The 24,261-nt window shown below is 30.6% G+C and overlaps 1 protein-coding gene across 10 annotated transcripts in view; it reads right to left on the reverse strand.

The window, feature by feature from the left end:
- Positions 1 to 19,417: 19,417 nt before the first annotated feature.
- LOC109603956 (calmodulin-binding transcription activator 2) overlaps positions 19,418 to 24,261 on the reverse strand; it is a 329,859-nt gene continuing 325,015 nt past the window's right edge. For 9 of the 10 annotated variants that reach the window (XM_049967907.1, XM_049967908.1, XM_049967910.1 and 6 more), the window contains 3 exons: positions 23,050 to 23,124; positions 22,713 to 22,823; positions 19,418 to 22,672 (listed from right to left, as the gene is read on the reverse strand). In XM_049967907.1, coding sequence (XP_049823864.1) covers positions 22,606 to 22,672; positions 22,713 to 22,823; positions 23,050 to 23,124 — 253 coding nt within the window. In that variant the 3' untranslated portion in view covers positions 19,418 to 22,605. Of the gene's footprint in view, positions 22,673 to 22,712; positions 22,824 to 22,905; positions 22,934 to 23,049; positions 23,125 to 24,261 lie in introns of all 10 variants that reach the window. The other variant, XM_049967909.1, reaches the window with a different exon arrangement.

A 24,261-nucleotide genomic window follows, 5' to 3' on the forward strand; every position in this document is an offset into this window, starting at 1 on the left:
CATTACAATTAATGAAATCAATAATAAAAAAGAATTAATTTATCCAATAGTAAACTTATATTTACAATTTGTTTTGTTTTTTTTTCTAGAATTAAAATAACACAAGTGGAAAAACTAAAAAATATGCAGTTTTGGAATTGAAGAAGAAAATCAAGTAGAAAGAATTATGTGTTACGATTCTGAAGGGAATAAATTCAGGTTAATACATATTCTAATTACTGAATATTATTTATTAGTTAGCAAACTGATATTTACAATTTGCCTTATTATTTATAAAATTAAAATTAATCAAATGAAAAAAATAAATAAAATATGCCATTTTTAAATTTTTAAGATTAAATAAAAAATATTGTGTCACCGTTTTAAAGAGAATAATTCCGGGTGAATACATATTGTAATTAAAGAATTCATTAATTAATTTGTCTTAGTAAATTAATATTTTCAATTTACCTTGTTTATTCCAGAGTTGAAACAACTCAAACGGAAAAAGTAGAAAATATGTAGTTTTTAGAATTGGGAAAGAAGATTAAGTAAAAAGAATTACGTGCCATGATTCTAAAAAGGATAATTCTTGGTTAACACATATTGTAATTCCTGAATTAAGTAATAAAATATTAATTTATCTGTTGGTAAACTTATATTGACAATTTGCTTTGTTTTTATTAGAAACAACTCAAATAGAAAAAGTATAAAATATACAGTTTTTAGAGGTAGAGAAGAAAATTATGTAAAAAGAATTATGTGTCACGATTCTAAAGAGAGTAATTGCTGGTGAAGTATTGTAATCAATGAATTCAAGAGTAAAAAGTTATTAACTTGTTAATCTATTAATTAACTCATATTTACAATTTGCCTTATTCATTCTAAAATTAAAAATACTCAAATGGAAAAAATAGAATAGAATTTTAGAAAAAGATAAAAAATATTGAGTCACCACTTTAAAGAGAATAATTCCTACATATACATATTGTAATTAATGAATACAATAAAAAATATTAATTTGTCTATTAGTAAACTGATATGAAATGGAAAAAGTAGAAAATATGCAGTTTTTAGAACAGGAGAAGAAGATTAACATATTGTAATTACTGAATTGAATAATAAAAAATTATTAATTTATCTGTTGGTAAATTTATATTGACAATTTACTTTGTTATTATTAGAATTGAAATAACTTAAATAGAAAAGGTATAAAGTATACAGTTTTTAGAAATGGAGAAGAAAATTATATAGAAAGAATTATGTGTCACGATTCTAAAGAGAGTAATTCCTGGTGAACACATATTATAATAAATTAATTCAATTAATAATATATTAATTTATCTATTAGTAAACTGTTATTGGCAATTTATTTTCCCTAGAATTGAAACAACACAAATGAAAAAAGTAGAAAACATGCAGTTTTTAGAATTTGAGAAAAAGATTAAGTAGAAAGAATTATGTGCCACGATTCTAAAGAGAATAATTCCTGGTTAATACATATTGTAATTACTGAATTGAATAATAAAAAAGTATTAATTTATCTGTTGTTAAACTTATGAACATTTTCCTTGTTTTTTCTTGAATTGAAACAACTTAAATGAAAATAGTAGAAAACATGCAGTTTTTAGAATTGTTCCTTGTTAATACAATTCATGTTAATGAATTCAATAATAAAAAAATATTAACTTACCTATTAGTTAACTCATTTTTTGAATTTGCTTTATTCTTTCTAAAAGGGATACAACTCAAATGGAAAAATAAAAAAATATCCAATTTTTTGGGATTAAGAAAAAAGAAGTGAATAAAAAATTATTAATTTATCTCTTAGTAAATTTATATTTGACTAATTTGATTAGTTTCATTGCTTTTATTATTATTGAACCAACACAAAAGGAAAATGTAGAAAGTGTGTATATTTTTTAAATTTGAGACGAAGTATGTTAAGATATTTATGTGCCACGAATCTAAAGAAGCATTTAATTTAAGCAATTATGAAAAAATGTCAGGCTGCATTTTTCAAAATTATCTCCACACAGTTGCCGCTTATTTTGATCGTCCCCCAATTACACGACAAAATCAATTATGGCAATGGGATTGTTCGCGCCCTGTTTCGTCCGAGTGTCAAGAAAATCCGACGTGTAATTTGGCCGTTGTAATGGTAATTGGAAACTGATTGGGGCCCAACCGTTTATGGCGATTTTTGCGAAACAGTTTCAGCTACCCGTTGAAATTTATTCCACGTAATTAACTACCATATGCACAATTTTAATTTATGTCCTGTCAATGGGAATGGACACGTTAATTATTCACCAGCTCCGTTATATATTGCTCCTTGCAAGGATACGTCGATTTATTGACTCGGTTTTACGCACAGGAACTGCATGTTTATATGGGTACGAAATTTTTCAGTAGCTTATCTTTTATTTTATTAATTATTTTTATCAGTACGGTATGTATTTGTCATATCCAGGGTCTCTTATTCTTCGACATACTTTCAACTGATACGTGTATGAATGTGGATGCCCAAACATAGCAGTGATTTATAATAATATAAATGATGGCAATGATGTCAATTTACTCGATAATCGTTATGATTTAAGATTCCTGTATCAATGAAGAATTTCTGCATTAGAAATGTGCATTGACTCCTTTGATGTCAAGTCGATTAGTACTTGCCGCATTCTTAATATTATAAATAAACTTTTCACGCCGTTTTTAATAAACCTTGAAGCGTTCGGATTTGTGCGTGTGATCTTGCATTAATAAATAGCTTTTATGTGTAACAATTTGATTTCTACAAATAAATAATGCCAATTAGCTCAAGTCCATGATATATCTATTAATGTGGACACGCCCGTGTGTTTATTGTGGCATTTCCAATAAGATACTGTAATTTATCTCATGAAAAACACTTTTTTCATACCCCCAAATGGTAAATAATTAAGTGATTAATATTAATGAATAAAATTAATGGGATTGTTATTTATTGCCATGGCTTACATCATTTTCATTTTTCGTTATTGGCGAGAGAAACTTTTTTAACGACAAGGAAACGACATCAACACATCGGAACCTAATTAATAGCCATAAAAAACTGAAATGAAAATCGATCAAAGATCGGACCATCGGATTACAATTAATGCGAAATAATTTTCAATTAAAGATGACACACATTTTTTGGAACGGTGCCGGTTTTTCAGTTCGCTCGTTATAACGACCTGGAACCAGTCGGACTTGGTTTCGTAATTAAGAAAGTCACACTGTCTCATTACTGAATCGCCTGATTAGCCGGGCGACTTCGTTCAAGGTTTTTTTTATAATACCGATCGTCTCTTTTCACAAGCGGAAAGATAAGATTAGCGTAAATCAGAATTGATGGGACGTTTATTAGATAATATTCGTTTAATTGGAAACCGACGGTATCGTTTCTCCGTTCGGAGAAATTTGCAGTATTGCAACAATGGCATTAGAAACAGTTGAGTGGCATAAGGAAATTAAAATGAGACAAGTCTCAATTAGGTTTGGATGGTGAGATAATATAAATTATGGGCGTTTAACAAACAGTGGTTTTGAACAAATACATACAATAATTGAATATTTTCTCTAATTAGTAAAATGATACTGCCTTCAATTGGTTCACAGTTGTATCTTAAGATATATATATAAGATACAAGGACTTTGAAAAAATTATTTACGTCTATAACTTTTTTCAGAACAACTCATCATCAAAATCAATAATATTTTGCCACAATTCTCTGTTGGAAGGAAAATATCAACATCATTTTACACCTCCCCTTCAAAATTAAACCGTTTCCCTTCACTCGTTTGGTTTTCTTCCAAGAAAATTTAGGTGATAGAAGCAATGAATAAGGTCAACAGATCACTAACACACTTATGAAGTAAAAAGGAGATACCAAAGCTTCAGAATCGAGCAACTGAAAATGAATTATCGCCAGTTTCTTATTCAAGATCTGATCGAAAATATAAAGGTCTAGTCGATAATCAATCAAATCAATTCCTCGAGAAAAAACTGGAGGAAAGATCAGTTTTGATGTCAGAAGTTTTGATTTCTTCTTCAGAATTAAGCAATTTTTAATATAAAAAAATGACAAAAATAAGTAATATACTTTAAAAATGATTATTGCATGCATGAGATATTGCTTTATATCTTCGGTGATACAAATTTCACCTTGGTGTTGTTCATCTTCTCTGCTTTCAAAGCCATTTTTAAACTTGACCAATTTGATTTGTCGTTTATAGCATCTTCTTTAGACGATTTTCCAATTCTATTGCTTTTAATTGATTTTTAAACATATATTTTGGAGTAATTGGTCTCTTAAGACCATGAAAGATAGAAATAATGAATAAACTATTTTTAGCATATTGTAATACAAGTTCCATTTTTCAATTCATTGTACATATTACGACAGTATATGTTTTCTTTAATTTACGTATTTATTACACTATAATGATATGCATGAGTGAACTTTACCGAATTTTATAGAAAGTCAAGTACTAGAATTCCGGGCACAAACACTTTTATAAACTTGTAAGTATGTTTACACTCCTATCTCACAAACAATGTTCATTATTGAGAATTGTATCTATTTCAATATTTGTAGTTTTAGAAATGTGTAATGATTGTAAAAACGTTCGTCAAACAAAAAATATACACTTGTGTATTGATTTAGTTTAAGAAAATGTATATTTAAATAATATGTGCAAACACTAATGTCTAATTAAACAATATTTTATCAAGCTTCAATGTTTTTTCTTTTCTGTTGAAGTTGTTTCCGTATTTATGGATTTCAATTGATTCCCTAATCATTCTCTTGTGATATCCAGTTGTCGAGGCAAGCAATTGTGTATCTTGGAATTTTGTCTAATGATTTCCAACTAACAGTGCATGTTCAGCTATAGCAGACTTGTTCTAGCATGCACTTTCGTTTATGTTCCTTAATCCTAGTCCCAGTTGATATTGTAACTTTTGATGAATGTCCACTGACTGGAACTTCAACTTCTCTCTTCCTGTTCACATCTACTACCTACAAACTAGTAGTTCACCTTCGATGCATTCAGTGCCACTTCTAAAACATCGAAACCAAAATACTGTGATTTCATCATTTATCTTTTCCTTCTACTGCTTTAAATGTTAATTGTTAATTACTTTTCCAGTAATTTCTAAAGCCAACTAAAAATATTGCTTTCCCAAATACCAGAAATTAAGAGACTGCTCAAAATTCATTCAGATACAACATTAGTTAAATGCATTGTCAAAAGAATGTAATCGACCTTGATCGAGCGTAACCGCATAATGTGGAGATGGTTTTTCAACTGGTAAACACATAATGGACCACATAAATAATGGTAACCTATTTGTAATTTAATGATATAGCATTAAAGGTAATTTCGGACATTTAATAATTGCTTTATAATGGAAGACGTGGTTATTTACACAAGGTACACCCGATCACCATTACCAAACAAAGTATCAGATAGATGATCTCTATTGATGCTTGACATTTACAGTTGGATTTGATCCAGACGTAATTTTAATAAAAGCACATATTCCTCGGTTCAATTCAGTCTGGATGGTTCGCATTTCGACTTTAATTATAACATTTACTTCAATGTTACTTTATAAAGACAACCTGTTCGGCTCTCGAAGACTCCTTGCCTGTCACTGGAACTTTTATGGCCGTATTTTACGATACGGCCGCGTTTTTTTAAACTCCTAACGGGTTATTTTCTCTTATTTAAATGAGAATTTCGATTTTAACTCGGATATGGTCCCCGCATATATTTATATATATTATATTTATAATTTTAAACCGGCCGTTACAGGACGGTAATTTATATCAAAACGTCTCACTTAATAGGCAACGCATGATCTATTGATTGTTTAATGGAACAACTGGTTTATTTATGTTTTACATTAGGAGTAGGAAATGATACGATTTTGGGATAATAGACAATAGAACCTTCATCATTGTCTTAAGAGGCCAATTTACTTGATAATCTAAAATTATAGGCTCTCCGTAAAATCACTTTCAACCTATTAATTTGACTTGCAATCTGGTGTTACATTTATATCACACACACACACACTTCCTTATTATCACGGTCTCACTTACATTACTTCTAACATGTACCCGATGGTCCATTACGGTCTTCGATGCCCGTTTACCACGTCCAGTGAAAAATGTACGAACAACGTACCAGAACAAATTAACTCATACCCATCCATTTACTCGCCAGGATCGCCTTAAATGATCGTATCTCCTACAATGAGGCGTTAATTTCTTAATTGCGGCTTCGGTTAATTTACATGTTTATTATTCTTTGCGCGACCCATTTTAATTAACATGTTTTGTTTGGGTACTCCTGATTACGACTACCGTTTCTCTAGATTTTTTCCGCAAACCGGACAATTAGACAAGTTGTCCGTTTGTCGTTTCTAATCTTAATAAAACAATTTATTGTGACACGACACGGCACAGAATCACCTACAATATGTTACCTACGTAAAATTATTGCAGTTTATGAAATTGTTATTTATAGCGGTGAACGGAAGATTGAAGAATTTGTTTATTTAGGGCAATTATACGTTTCGAAATTCTACCGGGGGGATTAACAATGGGACAAGACGATAAATTGCAATTATTTCATTCATTGGGTCAAAACTGAGCTCTAAATCAGATTTGTCTAGAAAATCGGAGAACTATTGTAAATTTACTTTATTTATGTCAAGTTTACAAAAAAAAAAAAAATGACAATTAATGGCCTTTGAGGTTACGATAACTAATAATACTTGTTAGCAACTGTCTTATTATTATTATTATTATTTGAATTTTAAATTTTTAATTTACTTGTTGACAAGAAATATTATTCATAAATTTATTTTTTGATAGAAAATAAAAACATACTTTCAATTCATTTTTATGATTTATATTAATAAAAATTTTTATGATTTTATGAATTAGTGTTAATTTTATATTTTACTAGCTGTACTCGCGACTTCGTCCGATAGTGTGTTGAATACGATCGTTTTCTAGACGGGGATCTCGATATTCCAAAGATTCTTGAGCCCTTAACAATAAATGACGCGTTCTATCTAATTGTAATCGTGTAATCGACCAATCAATCAAGGGAGGCGCCCGACGTGAAGACCGACGAATGTGGTGGCATGCGCGTGGATAGTTCTTGGACATTGCAACATTACTTTATTTCTCTAAAATTAAAGAACTTTTCTAAATAAAATTTTGAATTATAAAAATTTCATGTGAAAATTATTGTGAAATAAATTTCTTGTGAAAGTAAAATTGTAAGAAATTTCGGTGCTCTCAAACAATTTAGTTTCGAAAATTTCCCATATTAATGAGCCACACTTTCGAAATTTCTTGGGTGCATTAAAAACGTAAAAAACTACTAAAATCTCAAAAATTCATTAAAAACATGAGAAATTCTAAAACATAGAGGATCAATTCCAAACGATCAAAATCCATAACGATCATTTTCCATACGATCAAAATCCATAACGATCATTTTCCATACGATCATTTTCCATAATGATCATTTTCCATACGATCAAAATCCATACGATCAAAATCCATAACGATCATTTTCCATAATGATCATTTTCCATACGATTAAAATCCATAACGATCATTTTCCATACGATCATTTTCCATAATGATCAAAATTCATAATGATCAAAATCCATAGTGATCAAAATCCATAGTGATCAAAATCCATGGTGATCAAAATCCATGGTGATCAAAATCCATGGTGCTTAAAATTCATAATGATTAAAACTTTTAATAATATATAATTAATATTATTTTATAATTCTCCTGAAATCCCAAAAACATACAAAAACGTAAGAAATAACTAAAAGACACAATCATTTTCAATAAATTAATATTAATTAATTCTTTTTAATTTAAATTAATTTTATGATTAACCCGGCTGTACCCGCAACTTCTAAAATAAAAGTAGCCTAAGTTACTTATTACATCAGCTACCATGCCAATAAAAGTCCCATCAATATCGGTCCAACCATTTCAGAGATTAGTCGGAACAAACACGACAGAGAGATAAAAATAAAAGTAAAAAATGAGATTTTGGTGTATGTACCGTATTTATATTCATATGCATGTAATAAAAAACGGTTATTATATCTTTTATGTTTTAGTATAATACTATATACTACAATAGATATAAATTCATATTTTTTTATTAATTAATATTACTTTAATATACCATATTCAAAAATGAGACTTTTTTTCTGGGATTCCCTAGACTTCTTCAGTCTCATGTATCAATATACAGATCTTAAGTTATCTTTTAAATAGTCAGATTTTAGAACTATTCTTAACAAGGAATTAATTTAAATATTCATTGTCTCCATAAATATGCTAAATTAGTTATGGAACATTTAGAAATTAACACTTAGATGTAATTAGTTTTTTAAATAAATTTAATCTAAATAAATAATATTAAAACTACATTTTTTAATATGTAAAAATTCTATATAATAATAGTTTTAGCTGAATTAAGAAAGTTTATACATGCATAAAAATTTTAATAACTTTTAAGTTATTAAAGTAGTTGTTAATAATGTTAATCTCATTGTATTTAATGTTTTTGTATTTATTAGATATTTGTCCATCACTACTTCTACAAGAATTTTTCTAGTTTATTTTATATATAATCACAATAAACATAAATTAAATCTTATTAATAAGGCGAAAACACCCATTGACATAATACTAAAAACAGGTATTTACTTTTACAAGACGTATAATATTTTTTCTACTTTATGTGATTTGAATTTTAAAGTAACATGTCATGTCGTGTCATTTCATGTACATGTATTTCTTTTTATTTTCTCATTTTGAATGGTGAAAAAAATTCAATAAGGTCACGTAGAGAATCTCAATTGTCCTTTATATCATCTTCCAGATATAACAGAGATCCCACCGAAACCATCAATTTGCCATTGGCCTGCATTGTAAAACGCCCGCGGCGCCACACAATATCGAAAGCCTCGGCATCGAGATACGCCCCGGTGAAATATATTTTAATGCGCCGTACGCAAAACCTGACAAACAATCACTAATAAATTGTGTGCGGTAGGTTTTCAATTAGTGGCGATTCCACCACGGGCATTCCGTACGATTGTGGAACGGTGAGCGCAACAACGATAAGGACGGATTATTAATTTGTTGGTTTCGATGTGCGGGTTCTTGTTCGCCCAAGAGGAATGACACGACGATGCAAATCAACAGGCAGCATCTGACCATCTACGGCGCAGCTCGTGGGACGATTTGGATTACATGTATATTATTCTAAACGTAAAACGTTGAATCACGCCGGGTGTCTCTTTTATGTACGATGGTAATTTCGGTATTTGCACATGTGTCACCTGATTCATCCGATGCCACCGTGCGGTACGAAACAATCGAACGTCGTCCCACCGCCAATTAACTTTCTTCCGACCTTCTCGTCCATCTGGGTCCCAAATTCCACGGACCGCAATCTGCGATCGCAGCATCTGGACCGGGGTCCGGTCCTTGTTGCCGTATCCGTTTCAATAACGTTTGCGCCCTCCCTCCCCACAGCTGACCCATTATAAATATTGCACGGATGACGTGCAATTATTTACGGCCATAAAGCTTGCTCTGTGTTTGGTTAGGCCGCGAGAACGTCCCGGTGTCTCAAGGTGCGCGAAAACCGGCCCGTCGACGGATTCCTCATCTTCGCCGCTTCACTCAAGCTCTTGCACGTCTCTTCCTACTGGCCCGGCTAAATATAGAAGCGCTGCGGGCGCGGGTTCGGCTCTCTCTCCTCCAACTGCGTCGCCCTCCATTTTTGCATCGCGACAAGCTCCCGTTTTCGTTTCGTTCAAGGGGGGTCAAACCGATTGAGGAACTACCACCACTGGACGTAGCATCTTGAGTAAACCATTTGTCGCCACTTCGCTAACAACATTGTCAAATCTCGAAAGTCGGCTGTTTGACTTCGTATTCGCGTTCTCCAAGCCAAACATTGCGTTTCCTCATTACTGGACGTTCAATATTTATAAGCGATTTTCAAGTGTACGTGTTTTGTAGGCTAACATAATATTGTCACGACAGTTAAGGCAGCATTTTAAATGGTTGGCGTTCAATTATCACAAAACGAGTCGAGGCGCATGCACAAGGTTTTAATAATTGAGAACCTGTGCGAAACGTTTCATTTTTTTCGTCGAGGTTAAAGGACATGCACATGCACTTAAATAAATTACCAGATAGTATACAGATAATTTAAATAAATATACGATCTAGTGTTAATGTTAATAGAAGTTTGGTTCCGTTATTATGCGAGGCAAGTTGATAATGGTAATTTTATGAAAGTATTTTTTATTAATGTGATTGATGTGGGAAATTATTGGGATGTTGTTGTTGACCAAATGTGCTTCTAATATGTTTGATGTTTGTTTTCTAAAAACAAGTTCTGGCTTAAATTTAATTAATTCTTGCTCATCTGGTAAGCACATAACTTGGATATCAATTTATTATATAAATGAGATTCTCGAGATTCTTATCGATTAGTACGATTATCACTGTCGTAGAATATTAATAAAACTTGACATAATATATCAAACTGGAAATTGATTTTTAAATGCTGCTAATTTTCTGTGTTAAAATGATTATAAATTGATCGATTTATATGATTGGGAGATGTATATTTCATAATTATAATTAAAGTAATCACACATTACTCTTATTTTGATTCAGTTTGATGATCTGTGATTTGTATTTTGTCGTGGTGGTGACACTACTAATTAGTGATCATAAATATAGTAGTAGATAGTAAAATATATTATTTGAAATAAAGTTTATAACTTTAATTCAATGTATTATTTAGTTTATTCATACCTTTTGCAGTTTGGTTTTTTAAATGAGGAATAATTAATTAAACATTTGAAATTGACATTTATGAAATAAAAACTATTACAAAATTAAAATAGTTTGGAAGTTTGTGATGTGACAAAATTACTCTTACAAGGGAAGAAAAACATAGATGTATGTAAGTCATGTAACATTTTTATGAAGAACTCAAATTTATTAAAAAATAACTCAAAGAATTCATGATATATAATTTGATCTTCGTATTGCTTTAAGGTTAAAAATAATGTACCTTACTCAATTGCTATTAATATACAACTTCGTTTTATGTTAAAAAATTTTTGGAGAAAAGGGACAGGAATGCATTGAAGACGAACAATGTCTCTCCTATAACATTAAACTGTTATGAATAAACCATTAGAAAAAAGATTCATTCAATAAATTTCATCAAAATGGTGGATAAATGAATTTTACATAAATTAAGTGAAGATAACAAAATTAAGGTCATAAATTTGTTAGAACAAAATTTAAAAAAGTCTTAACCTAAGAAAGATTTTGGTGACTGCGTGGTGGAGTAGCTATTGAATTTCAGACATTGATTACTTACTTATCTACTGTAGGTATTTATTGATTATTGATTGCAATTGTCATCTATCTTGGTAATGGGATGAAGCTGGTAAATTTGATAGAACAGAATTTAATAAAAGTCTTAACCCAACAAAGATTTTGATGGCTATATGGTAGACTGACTATTAAATTTTAGACATTTACTACCTAACAAGAACTATTTGACTATAACGACCAGATCTGACTTAACTGTCCAGAACCCAATTTTGATATATCTACTAAAAAGACTTTTAGTAAATTTTGAAATAGTGTAAAATAACTCCTTTCCTTTATTTAACATAAGCTCCTTAATATTTCTAAATGATGAAATTTTTTATTGTTATTCCAAAAGAAAATAATGAGTGTCAATATACAGTTAGTCAATATGTTAAAAATATGAAGTTATTACTTAAATTGGATTTTATTGTTTCTGTTATGGTTGTGTCTACTACTCTAACTGATCAATATAATTTTAAATTCTTTAAAAATGCTTACTATTTTAATTTTCAATGAAAACTTTTAAACTTTTAAAATTTAAAATGTTAGTATAATAATGTCCACTACTGTATAATACATAATAAAAGGCAACAGAATTATTATACTTTGTTTTTTAATGAAATCAACAATAAGATTGATGCATTATTCTGAAATAAAACGACCTCGATTTTCATAAAACTCAGGGCTTAAATGGCTTTCAACCGAATTAACCCCGTCCCGAAATCAAATAACCCCCCCCTGATTGTGGCCGTAGTCCACGCGAAAAAATGCCGTGAATAAGATGTATTTATTATTTATGAACATGATTACGGTGTAAATGTAAATATCAGCAATTGTAATTATCATCTATCTTGGTAATGGATGAAGCTGGTAAATCTGATAGAACAGAATTTAATAGAAGTCTTAACCCAACAAAGATTTTGATGGCTATATGGTGGACTGACTATTAAATTTTAGACATTTATTACTTAACAAGAAGCCAAACTATCTAGTGTAGATAATTATTGATTATTTATGATTATGTAGGTGAGTGTCATCGGTCAGGACAATAGGAGTTACCAAACGTGGTAGAACAGGATTTAAAAATAGCCTTAACACAAGAAAGATTTTGATGATGTCTGGTGGACTACCTATTAAATTTTAGATGTTAATTACGTACCAAGAACAATTATCACCGGTGTGGACAATGGAGAATAGAAGTTTAAAAAGTCTAACAAACATTTTGATGGTGGACAACCAGTTGAATTTTAAACATTTACTATCTAACAAGGAGCCTACAGAAGGTATTTATTGATTACTGATTGCAATTGTCATCGGTCATGACAATAGGAGCTATTAACCTGATAGAATAGGACTTAAAAATATTCTAAACCCAAGAAAGACTTTGATCACAGTCTGGTGAACTGCTTATTGAATTTTTGATAGTGATTATCCACCCAAAGTCCAAATGAACAATGCAAGCAACTATCTACTCTAGGTACTTATTGATCATTGACAGTTGTCACCGATCTGGACAATGGGATGAAGCTAGTAAACCTGGTAGAACAGGATTTAAAAAATGTTTTATTAACCCAAGAAAAATTACTAGTAGTAGTCTGGACATTTAAAATTTTTGGGATTGGTTTCTTTTTTTAGCTAGAATTTTTTTCTATTTTAAAATATTGTTATGCTAGTAAGAATCCAAATAAAGGAAAGTGTCATGTATAAACTGAATAAGAAACGTGCTGATCAACTGAAGACAGATACATTTTAAAGTAAGACGTTCACTTCGATTTGGAATTCTGAACATTTGTCCCTATACGAGGTCGTACATATCAATAATAAACCACCGCATTCCGTAGTCCACAGTCGAAAATACTTTGACGGTAGGTATTTATAATTTCTTTGTTTCATCATGTGTAACATATAAAGCCACTTAATTAGTGCGTTCCGAGTTCACAACTCCGAAAAATAGCGTAATTTATTGAGTCGGAATACGTGATATAAATAAATATATCTGTGTGAATGTTAAACGTGTAAACAGTTATAAATATAGAGGAAATAAAGCACGGCGCACCGACATTTTTATTCCCCCCAGTAAATCAACTGGAAGTTTATTGTCTTCCATCAATCTCGATACAATAATTGCTGCTGTTCACCGCTTCATCACCCCAAAACATAAATCTGGATTGCGATGGTGGTGTAAAATTTTTGTCTCCAACTGTCGCTTGTGCCCGGTGCCTCGCGGCTGAGAGGTCGAACGGGCCGTAGTGTAACATTTTAATATTCAGAATTAGCAGGTATACATGTCTGGAGTTCATCGACTGTGGAGGAAGACCGGCGGCGCGAAGGTCACGCAGGAGCGTGCGAGGGAAGCCGGGGGGCTTTCGTGCAGTGGTCACGGGGGCGACACACTCATCCTGGGACCGTTGGCAACGTCCAGGTCGCGTGTAGCAACCGGCCGCGCCAACGCCGTCCGATCCGGTAGTGAAAAACTGCTCCGAAACATCCCAAGCGTTTCCTACGTTTCCAAATGACAATTAATTAAAATAACTCCGGTCGAAATTCGATCGGCCGATCATTAATACGCATCCGACGATGAACGGCCAATGCGGCCGGGTCACCGTGTTTTAAAGGACGGATGGTCTTCAAGAAGCCGGAGCACTAGTTTTAATAACCGTTCATTAAAGTTCGACCCAAAAGGGATACATCTCATTTATTCGGTGTCACGCCGACGGTTGCGTTGCTTTTTTGGAGCACGCAGGTGTCTCGGTATCGAGGCGCTCTGCCCCCGTATCGGTGCCGGTGATCTGCGACCGGGAGTAGCGGTAAAACGATGGACGGACAGCGCACACACCCATACAAACAATTATTTATGTATTTTGCAGTGGCGGGTCCAAGGAAAGCCGATGGAAAGCTCCGGATTAATTTGTTGTCTCCTCCTCCAATTTGTCGCAAAATAAATATGAATTTGAGACACACTTTCGTAACGATATAATCGATCAGATCTGACTTAACTGTCCAGAACCCAATTTTGATATATCTACCAAAAAAACTTTTAGTAAAAATTAAAATAGTGTAAAATAATTCCTTTATTTAACATAAGCTCCTTAATATTTCTAGATTTTAAATTTTTTTATTGTTATTCCAAAAGAAAATAATGTGTGTCAATATACAGTCAATATGTTAAAAATTTGAGCTTTATTACTTAAATTAGATATTTATTGTTTCTGTTATGATTGAGTCTACTACTCAACTGATTAATCTAATTTTAAATTCTTTAAAATGTGTTAAAATGATTATAAATTGATCGATTTATATAATTGGGAGATGTATATTTCATAATTCCTCTTATTGTGAATCTATATGATGATCTGTGATTTGTATTTAGTTATGGTGGTGACACTACCAATTAGTGCCCATAAATATATAAGTAGATAGTAAAATATATTATTTGAAATAAATTTTATAACTTTAATTCAATGTATTATTTACTTTATTCACACCTTTTGCAGTCATTATTATTATTATTCAAATGAGGAATAAATAATTAAACATTTGATTTTTTATGAAATAAAAACTATTACAAAATTAAAATAGTTTGGAAGTTTGTGATGTGACAAAATTACTCTTCCAAGGGAAGAAAGACCTAGATGTATGTAAGTCTTGTAACATTTTTATGTAAAATTCAATTTTATTAAAATAACTCAAAAAATACACGATATATAATTTGTTCTTCGTTTTTCTTTAAGGTTAAAAATAATGTACCTTACTCAATTGCTATTAATATACAACTTCGTTTTATTTTAAAAAATTTTTGGAGAAAAGGGACAGTAATGCATTGAAGACGAACAATGTCTCTCCTATAACATTAAACTGTTATGAATAAACCATTAGAAAAAAGATTCATTCAATAAATTTCATCAAAATGGTGGATATATGAATTTTAGAGTAGCTATTGAATTTCAGACATTGATTACTTACTTACTTATCTACTGTAGGTATTTATTGATTATTGATTGCAATTATCAACTATCTTGGTAATGGGATGAAGCTGGTAAATCTGATAGAACAGAATTTAAAAAAAGTCTTAACCCAACAAAGATTTTGATGGCTATATGGTGGACTGACTATTAAATTTTAGACATTTATTACCTAACAAGAAGCCAAACGATCTAGTGTAGATAATTATTGATTATTTATGATTATGTATGTGAGTGTCATCGGTCACGACAATGGGAGTTACCAAATGTGGTAGAACAGGATTTAAAAATAGCCTTAACACAAGAAAGATTTTGATGATGTCTGGTGGACTACTTACTAAGTTTTAGATGTTAATTACGTACCAAGAACAATTATCACCGGTCTGGACAATGGAGAATAGAAGTTTAAAAAGTCTAACAAACATTTTGATGGTGGACAGCCAGTTGAATTTTAAACATTTACTATCTAACAAGAAGCCTACAGTAGGTATTTATTCATTACTGATTGCAATTGTCATCGGTCATGACAATAGAATTCTTAACCCAAGAAAGATTTTGGTGACTGTGTGATGGAATAACTATTGAATTTCAGACAGTGATTACTTACTTTCTTATCTACTGTAGGTATTTATTGATTATTGATTGCAATTATCAACTATCTTGGTAATGGGATGAAGCTGGTAAATCTGATAGAACAGAATTTAAAAAAAGTCTTAACCCCACAAAGATTTTGATGGCTATATGGTGGACTGATAATTAAATTTTAAACATTTACTTAACTGTCCAGAACCTAATTTTGATATATCTATCAAAAAGACTTTGAGTAAATTTTGAAATAATGTAAAATAACTACTTTATTTAACATAAGCTCCTTAATATTCCTAGATGTTAAAATTTTTTATTGTCATTCCAAAAGAAAATAATGTGTGTCAATATACAGTCAATATGTTAAAAATTTGAGCTGTATTACTTAAATTGGATATTTATTGTTTCTGTTATGGTTGTGTCTATCAATCTAATTTTAAATTCTTTAAAAATGCTTACTTTTTTAATTTTCAATGAAAACTTTTGAACTTTTTAAAATGTTGGTATAATAATATCCACTATTGTATAATACATAATAATAGGTATCAGAATTATTATACTTTGTTCTTTAATGAAATCAACAATAAGATTGATGCATTATTCCGAAATAAAACGACCTCGATTTTCATAAAACTCAGGGCTTAAATGGCTTTCAACCGAATTAACCCCGTCCCGAAATCAGATTAGCCCCCCCGATTGTGGCCGTAGTCCACGCGAAAAAATGCCGTGAATAAGATGTATTATTTATGAACATGATTACGGTGTAAATGTAAATATCAGCACGGTCTAAGGGGGCCGTTTCAAGGGCCGTACCACCACACCCTTCCGATCGATTGGGGTGCCGCCCCGTTTGGGAGCGGCGCCCGCAAAAACCTAACGTCACATTTGCGCGTCTGGGGCTCGCTCGACGCCGACGCTTAATTGCCATTTTTACTTTAATTAATTAATCCAGTGGCGGAATAATATTTCATGTCGGCCGGCCGCGACACATTTAATTCCACTTTGCATTCGCCGCTGCATGAGGAATTACGGATGATTTAATACGATCATATTTATAAACTAGTAAATGGGGGGAAAAAAGAAGGTGCGAAATGTGCGCAATCAATTTTGTTAATTGGAAAATTCGTCAGGTAACATCACAATTATCTCCTTAATGTTTTATAAATCTTTATGAGAATAAATAGTGTGACAAGATTTAATAAGTGGGATGTAGAAAAAATATCAGCAGGTGTGTTCTTAAACCAAACATAACAAAAGATCATAAAATCTTTTAAGATTGCTCGGTAATAATTTTATTGCCTCGTTGACGTGACATCAAACAATGGGAATTGTAAGTACTTAACGTATTGACGAATTCGGAAAAGTGTAAGAAGTTTTTTATTTAATTTCTATTTTATTAGTTTCTTTTTGGCATATTCCTATTATATAAAGTATACATATATTTTTCTGATTAGCAACTTTTGAAAAAGATAATGATTAAATTTGTGTTATTTAATTTAACATTATCACTTTGTATAATATCCCTTTTATATTATTATTTTAACCCATCACCGTGGCATTAACTCAACCATTTTCCGAATATACGTCTAGATTCCATTAAGCTTCTTGAATTGCTGTGGTGAGTTCATTTAAATTTGTAAAATTTGGACCTACACCAGAGGAATTAAAGCCCGTGGCATAATTGAACCACCACCACAGTGGGTATTACAAACAAGCAAAACCATAACTTTTTATAAATTAAATTTAGATTTGTCATTAAAAAGTAGTCGTACCCACTGGTCTGTGTTCCAGTGGATGTGATTCAGAGCAAGTAAAAACTGTTTGTAGTTTTTCTTGTAGGTCGGGGATCAAACGACATCTTATATTTTAAATATATTTCAGTAAGTTGATATAATTATGGCCACTACTGTATATCATAAAACTAACAATTGCTTGATTGTGATAAAATGAATATCAAGACACTCAATTTCCGTTATCATGAGTTTTCAAACTAAGGGCGATTTGGTCCACCAGATAAAGGGGCGTCCGTAAACTATAACATCAATACCAGCAACAGACTCATGAAAAGAATCATTAATATAATTATTTACACTGATGATAACTGTGTACTTCGTCTTAAAAAGTAAACATTTAAAGTGATAACGGTGAAACTAATCTGAGGACCTTTCGACTCGGAACATTAATACAATATTTGTCTCGGATATTTTCCAATAGACGATAAGAAAGTTTATCTGGGGGTGAAGTGTCAGAGGTACAACCTAATTTTAATTTTATGCCTCTTATCGCAAAACATGCGCCGAATATTTATAGATCTGCCCAACAAACAGTCATGGGTTAGCGATAGTGGACGTCATTCGACTTTGGTGGTGATAAGAAATGGGAATGTGCTGACACCCCATATTTAATTCCAGTTCTTGTTACTAGTGTAATATTCAAAAACACATTATGCAATTAATATAATAGATTATTAAAGCCGTTAACATTAACTTACATAAATAAGTATTTTTAATAATAAAACCAACACCTGAAGGAAATGCAGCTCATTGAAGGAAATATTAATTGGTGCTTAAAAGATCATGTATATACATGTGTACATCGTTAAACGATTTCCGTTTGTAAATCAATGTTAAAAACTTTGTAATTGAGTGTTTATTTTAGTTTCAAATGTGATTATAATAGGGATATGGGAAATACTGACGATACTACTAATGCGACATCTCTCATGTTAATTTGAACTTTCAACTAAAAGTTACAGATTCCTACTTTTTCGTTCAAACCTGGTTTGCTACAGTGGTGGCCAAAGAATACGCGATATTTCAAATTAAACATTTTTTGTTACTTTTTTGATACGATCTTAAAAACAACGGAGATATTTTACGTTACTGTTTTATTGCACTATTCAACAATAATTTTGATAAGATTTACAGTAGTGATAATTATTATAGGAACTTTTTAAAGTGTTAAAAAATATGTTAGCCTCTTAATTTAATTGAAATGTTACAGATTCCCTTCGACCAATCATTAAAAAAAATACAATAAACAAAAGACCGCTGGTAAATAATCGATTTAAATTTACAGAGACCAATGAAAAACTATTATGTAAAAAGTTGCTATAATTTTATTAATTGAAAAATAAGTTTTATAATAATGAAGAAAATATAAAAACAAATATTATTTAAGTTTCTACTAAAGAAAAGCAGCCTCTCAAAATATTTCAGTTTTAATATTTGAAGAAAGTTATTATCTATTAAAGATTTACATTAAGATTGCATTTACGTAACTGGCTCCGATTCTGTTATGAACATAATCACACATTCTCCTGATGAGGGAACATTCACCAGAAATGGCGTTTTAATTGATATATTTTAAGACAATAGGTAAATAATAGAGGAATTATAATTCAGAAAGTAGTGTTTATTAGTCACAATAATATGTAACAATAGTTTACACCTGCACTCTAATAAATAAATAATGAAAACTAACAACTAATCTTCTATCAAATCTAGAATTCAAAAATAACAAATTCAATATTATAAAATACATAGATAGTATCAAAATATTTAATTTGAACAATTTTTAAATGGAATGACAAGAGCCAATATATATAACATTAAAGTATACAACCAACCATCTTAAAACTAGTTAAGTACATAATTAGGCAATAGTCAAAGAGACAACAAGAGACAAAAAACGAGGGATAAACAACTTCTGTTGAGTGCAGTAACCATTGTGAAGATACAGCATACAAAATGTAAGAAATTACAGCAATACATTCACCTTATTCCCTACAAATCTGTGTATCACCCCAACGTTGTTATCAATATGATAATTTATTAATTGGATTACACACTTGAATTCTGGACTCATTGCAATACCCAAACAGAATTTCTTACAAAGTGTCAATGTATATTTTATAAAATATACAGATGTGTACTTGAAGAGTGTATATAACAATTTGAATTCCTAATGAATATAAACAGGTAAATAGAATAAGATATAGTAGTAGGTACTGTGCAGCTACTATCTAAGAAGTGCAGGTTTTTTCGACCACTTTTAACTCTTTTATACATAATATATTTCCTCTGGCAAGAAACCTGCACTTGACCTATGAATAAAGAGTCAAAAATTATCTACCTTATAAATACTACTATTTTAACTGTATTATTTTTTAATAGGTTTGTTTTTAAAGCTTATATATTGAATAATTATGAAATTATCGTTACCTTCTAAAATAAATTTTTCACTACAGTATATTTTTAATACATTTCAAGGTAATGTAACCTCATAGATATAAAATTTAATTTGAATATATAATTGTTCAATAAAACTTTATCCTACAGATATTGATTTTTTAAATCTTCTTTAAAATACAAATTTACAATTTTCGATATTTTTGGTGTTGTTGTTTATAATCCTTTTACAAAAAAGCTTCTTCCTTTCGATATACTTACATACGTTCCCTTAAAGTATTTACAAATAGTCAGACTTTCTTATATAATAACCCATACATTCTGTTAAGTGTTTTTAACTACTAAGGATTGTTGAGTTTTGATTGTTTCATGTATTTTTTGAAGACAGAAATCCAAACCCTAGTTTTCTTGTTCTTGTAATTACCAACATTTACCGTTTTTCAATATATGTATGAAAATATTTCCTGAAACTCATTTTGCAACCATTATGCTTCTGTAAAATGATAAAATCATTACAAGTTACCTGTTGAAAATATGACGTCATTAATTTTAATAAAAAAAATGAAGTATTTTGATATGTTTGAATGAATGATAATGATTAATTCAGGAAATATTTCAAAATACATAACTAGGAAAAGAACAAAAAAGTGACTTAAACTACATATCTGGAATTATTTATTATTATGTCTGTGGCAATTAATTTAAAAGTATTGGAATTATCTATAGTAAATGTTGTTGCTTTTTAGTGAAGCGATAGATATTTGAAATTTTACCAGTCATTACGCATTCAAAATTTTAAACCTTCTACACTGGACAAATATATTTGATTAAAAAATATTTTGAAACGCTATTCTACAATTCACCTAACTAGTTTTTTATTTGTTATATTAACTGCACTGACTACACTAGATAATTGTCTATAGATGCAGATTAAAAATGTAAGCCTTCTGTTATTATGTATAAATATCAACATTAAAATTTACATAATACTTGTAATGTCTTAAGAAATATATTATTTTTTTTTAGTTTTAAAGAATAAAATTTCAAAAACAAACAACAGCTATTTACAAAGGAGGGATTCTTGTAAGAAATAAATCCTGCCTGCAGGTACATATTTTCTAGTTCATGTTTTTAGAAAATAAAGTTTCCCCTCGAATAATTGACTAACCATTTAGCTACAGCATAAAACACTACGGATCTTGTGTCCCCTTTGTTGAACCATGCAAATTGAGAATCTTCGAACATTAAAAATAACGCCACCATTAATTCTTTTTCGTATCCATAGTGTTTCAGACCGCGTAAGAAATAAAGAAATAATCAAAAATAAATTAAATAATTGTGCATACCGTCATATTGAGCACCAATATTATCTTCGTCTCGTTACACAATACACAAACGAAATTATTTACACATTCCATTTTTCCATTCATTGTACAGCAGGTAAATATTATGACTATATATTTCTTTCTAATTTACGTATTTATTACACTATAATGATATGTATGAGCGAACTTCACCGAAATTTATAGAAAGTCAAGCCCTAGAAATTCGGGTACAAACGCTTTTATAATTTTGTAAGTATATTTACAATCCTGTCTAATATTTCCTGTTGAACATTATTGAGAATTGCACTAATTTTAGTATTTGTTGTTTCAGAAGTGTGTAATAATTATAAAAACGTTCGTTAACAAAAAATATACACTTGTGTATTGCTTTAGTTTAAGAAGATATATATTTAAATTATATCCGCAAACATTAATTTCTAATTCTACAATGGCAGTGAAAAATAGTTAAAATAGTCGTAGGTACAAAATTTGTATAATATTTCAAATGTTTCAACTACTGAAATAAATTATTAAAGATCGAATAACTATACTAAAAAACTAGATTTTTCTATCGATTGGTCAACACTTTTTCAATTGTCTTTAAATAAAATTAATTGATTGTTAATTCATAATATGTGAATAATTATTATCCGATGTTTCAGAGGACCAAATTTGAAGACAGCGCGCTATTTAATATAATTTGGTAAAATTTATTCTTAGCTTTGGAAGGTGGTTTTAAAAACTGATCAACTGATCGAATTTTTTTTTTGCAGGAGTACTTGAAAAAGTGTAACCGAACTACAATCACAGCTCAGAAACCACACAATAAGAGTAATTAATAATAAATAATAAAGTTCGTACAACGTCTAATTTCATCTCACTTTTGTTGTCGTTCCTTAGCATTCGTATAAATGCATGAAAATTACCAATTAACAGCCAAAATAGACATTGTAAATATATAAGAATATATCAGAGAGATACAATATAGAGTCTACAAGTAGCAGTATATTACAAAAATTAACATTTTATACCTGCTTATATAATTTTTTAAAAAATCAAGCTTTTTTTACTTATTATTACAATCTGCCGAATCTTCCGAGGTTGCGGCATTACCGGACCTAAACAAGAAATATCTTCAAAAACCAACATTATTAATATTCTTCTAATAGTCACCTGCTATTTTGGCCTATGCAACTGGAAGAGCCCCCTTGATATTGTAACTTTTGATGGACATCCACTGACTGGACCCCCAGCTTCTCTCTTTCTGCTCGTTCTCTCTGCAATCTAAATGATACAAATTATTAGACAAAAGTATTACATTTAAATAAAATTGTACAAGTGGGAGTGTTGGGTGTACACAACTTACCACTTGTCCCATAGGCTCATCCCAAATACTGATTTGCGTTAAAATTACAAGTCAAATTTAAATTTTAGCAACAAACAATTCACAAGTACAACTCAAATAATTTTAATTACCACTCGAAATAAATACGATCATTATTTTACTTACTTATTTTTGGACTGCCTCATAAATTGCTGGATTTTTCTAGCAGCTTGATGTTGCCTTCTTTGGGAATAAGTACGTCTAAAAAACAACAAAGTTAAATCATTTAAACATCTGTACAACAAACCAAACAGCAACAGAATACTTATTTTTTTATAACAAAAATAAATAAGTACTTCCATTTGCAACAGAAATGTTGTGGATTAACTAAAACCTGAAAACGTCATGCATTTTCCTGTTTAAGTTAACCCAAGGGATAACTAATTAACTGCTAGCATTTAATGAGTTACCCCCTTGAACACTAAAACGTAAAGAACGACAAGGGTGGGGCAGGTAGACACCAAGAAATACCACGCTTCCAAAAGAGAACAGCAACTACATCGAAGCAGACAGGGGCGGTGCAGAGGTTGAAGAGACGGGCTGACTTTTTTTAGTATTTTGTTAGTTTGAGGAAATGGTTCGCTGTTAGTTTTCCTGGGGAATTTGTGTCGGGTTTTCTGTGTTAGTGTGACTTGTTCAAGCACATTTACAGACATCTAAGACACTAGTAGTTACCATACACATACAAGCACATAGAGACACTTAGCTTGGTTGGTTTATTGGGAATTATACAAGTGTAATTTTTTTTTTGGTGTTTTCTGATAATTTTGGTTTATAGTTAACACTGAAATCGAAAAGCCATCATTAATCGTAAGAAATAGATAAGTAGAAATTAGCAGAAATATGAAATTAATTTTGTAATGATTTATTTGATTTTATATATTAACGTCATATATTATTTAGGATTTGTATTTGGTAAATATGTTGCATTTTGAGAATTAACATGTACCTACTCATCGCAAAAATTGAATCACTTTTTCTTAAATGTTTTTTCTTCCAATAAAAATTACAGTTAATGATTTTTTAATAAGAATGACTATTTTATTACGTTATTATTAATTGTAAAAATATTTTATTTTTTATATAAAACCACATACATATAAGAAAAAGCAACTTACTAAATTCCTACACAGTCCTCTAGCAAGCAACACCTTTGAAGTAGTGATAAATAATATTAAGAATTGTATAAAAATTGTTGAATAGCAGTAAATTGGATAATACGTAATTAAATCTATCGCTACTTCTAAGGCTCTAGTTCCGGGACCTTTGTACAAAGGAAACAGCCACACCACACAGAAAGCCGTCCACCGCCGCCATAAACACCGACAACAGATTAAA

Source organism: Aethina tumida, chromosome 5 (assembly GCF_024364675.1).
Source record: "Aethina tumida isolate Nest 87 chromosome 5, icAetTumi1.1, whole genome shotgun sequence".
Classification (NCBI taxonomy): domain Eukaryota; kingdom Metazoa; phylum Arthropoda; class Insecta; order Coleoptera; family Nitidulidae; genus Aethina; species Aethina tumida.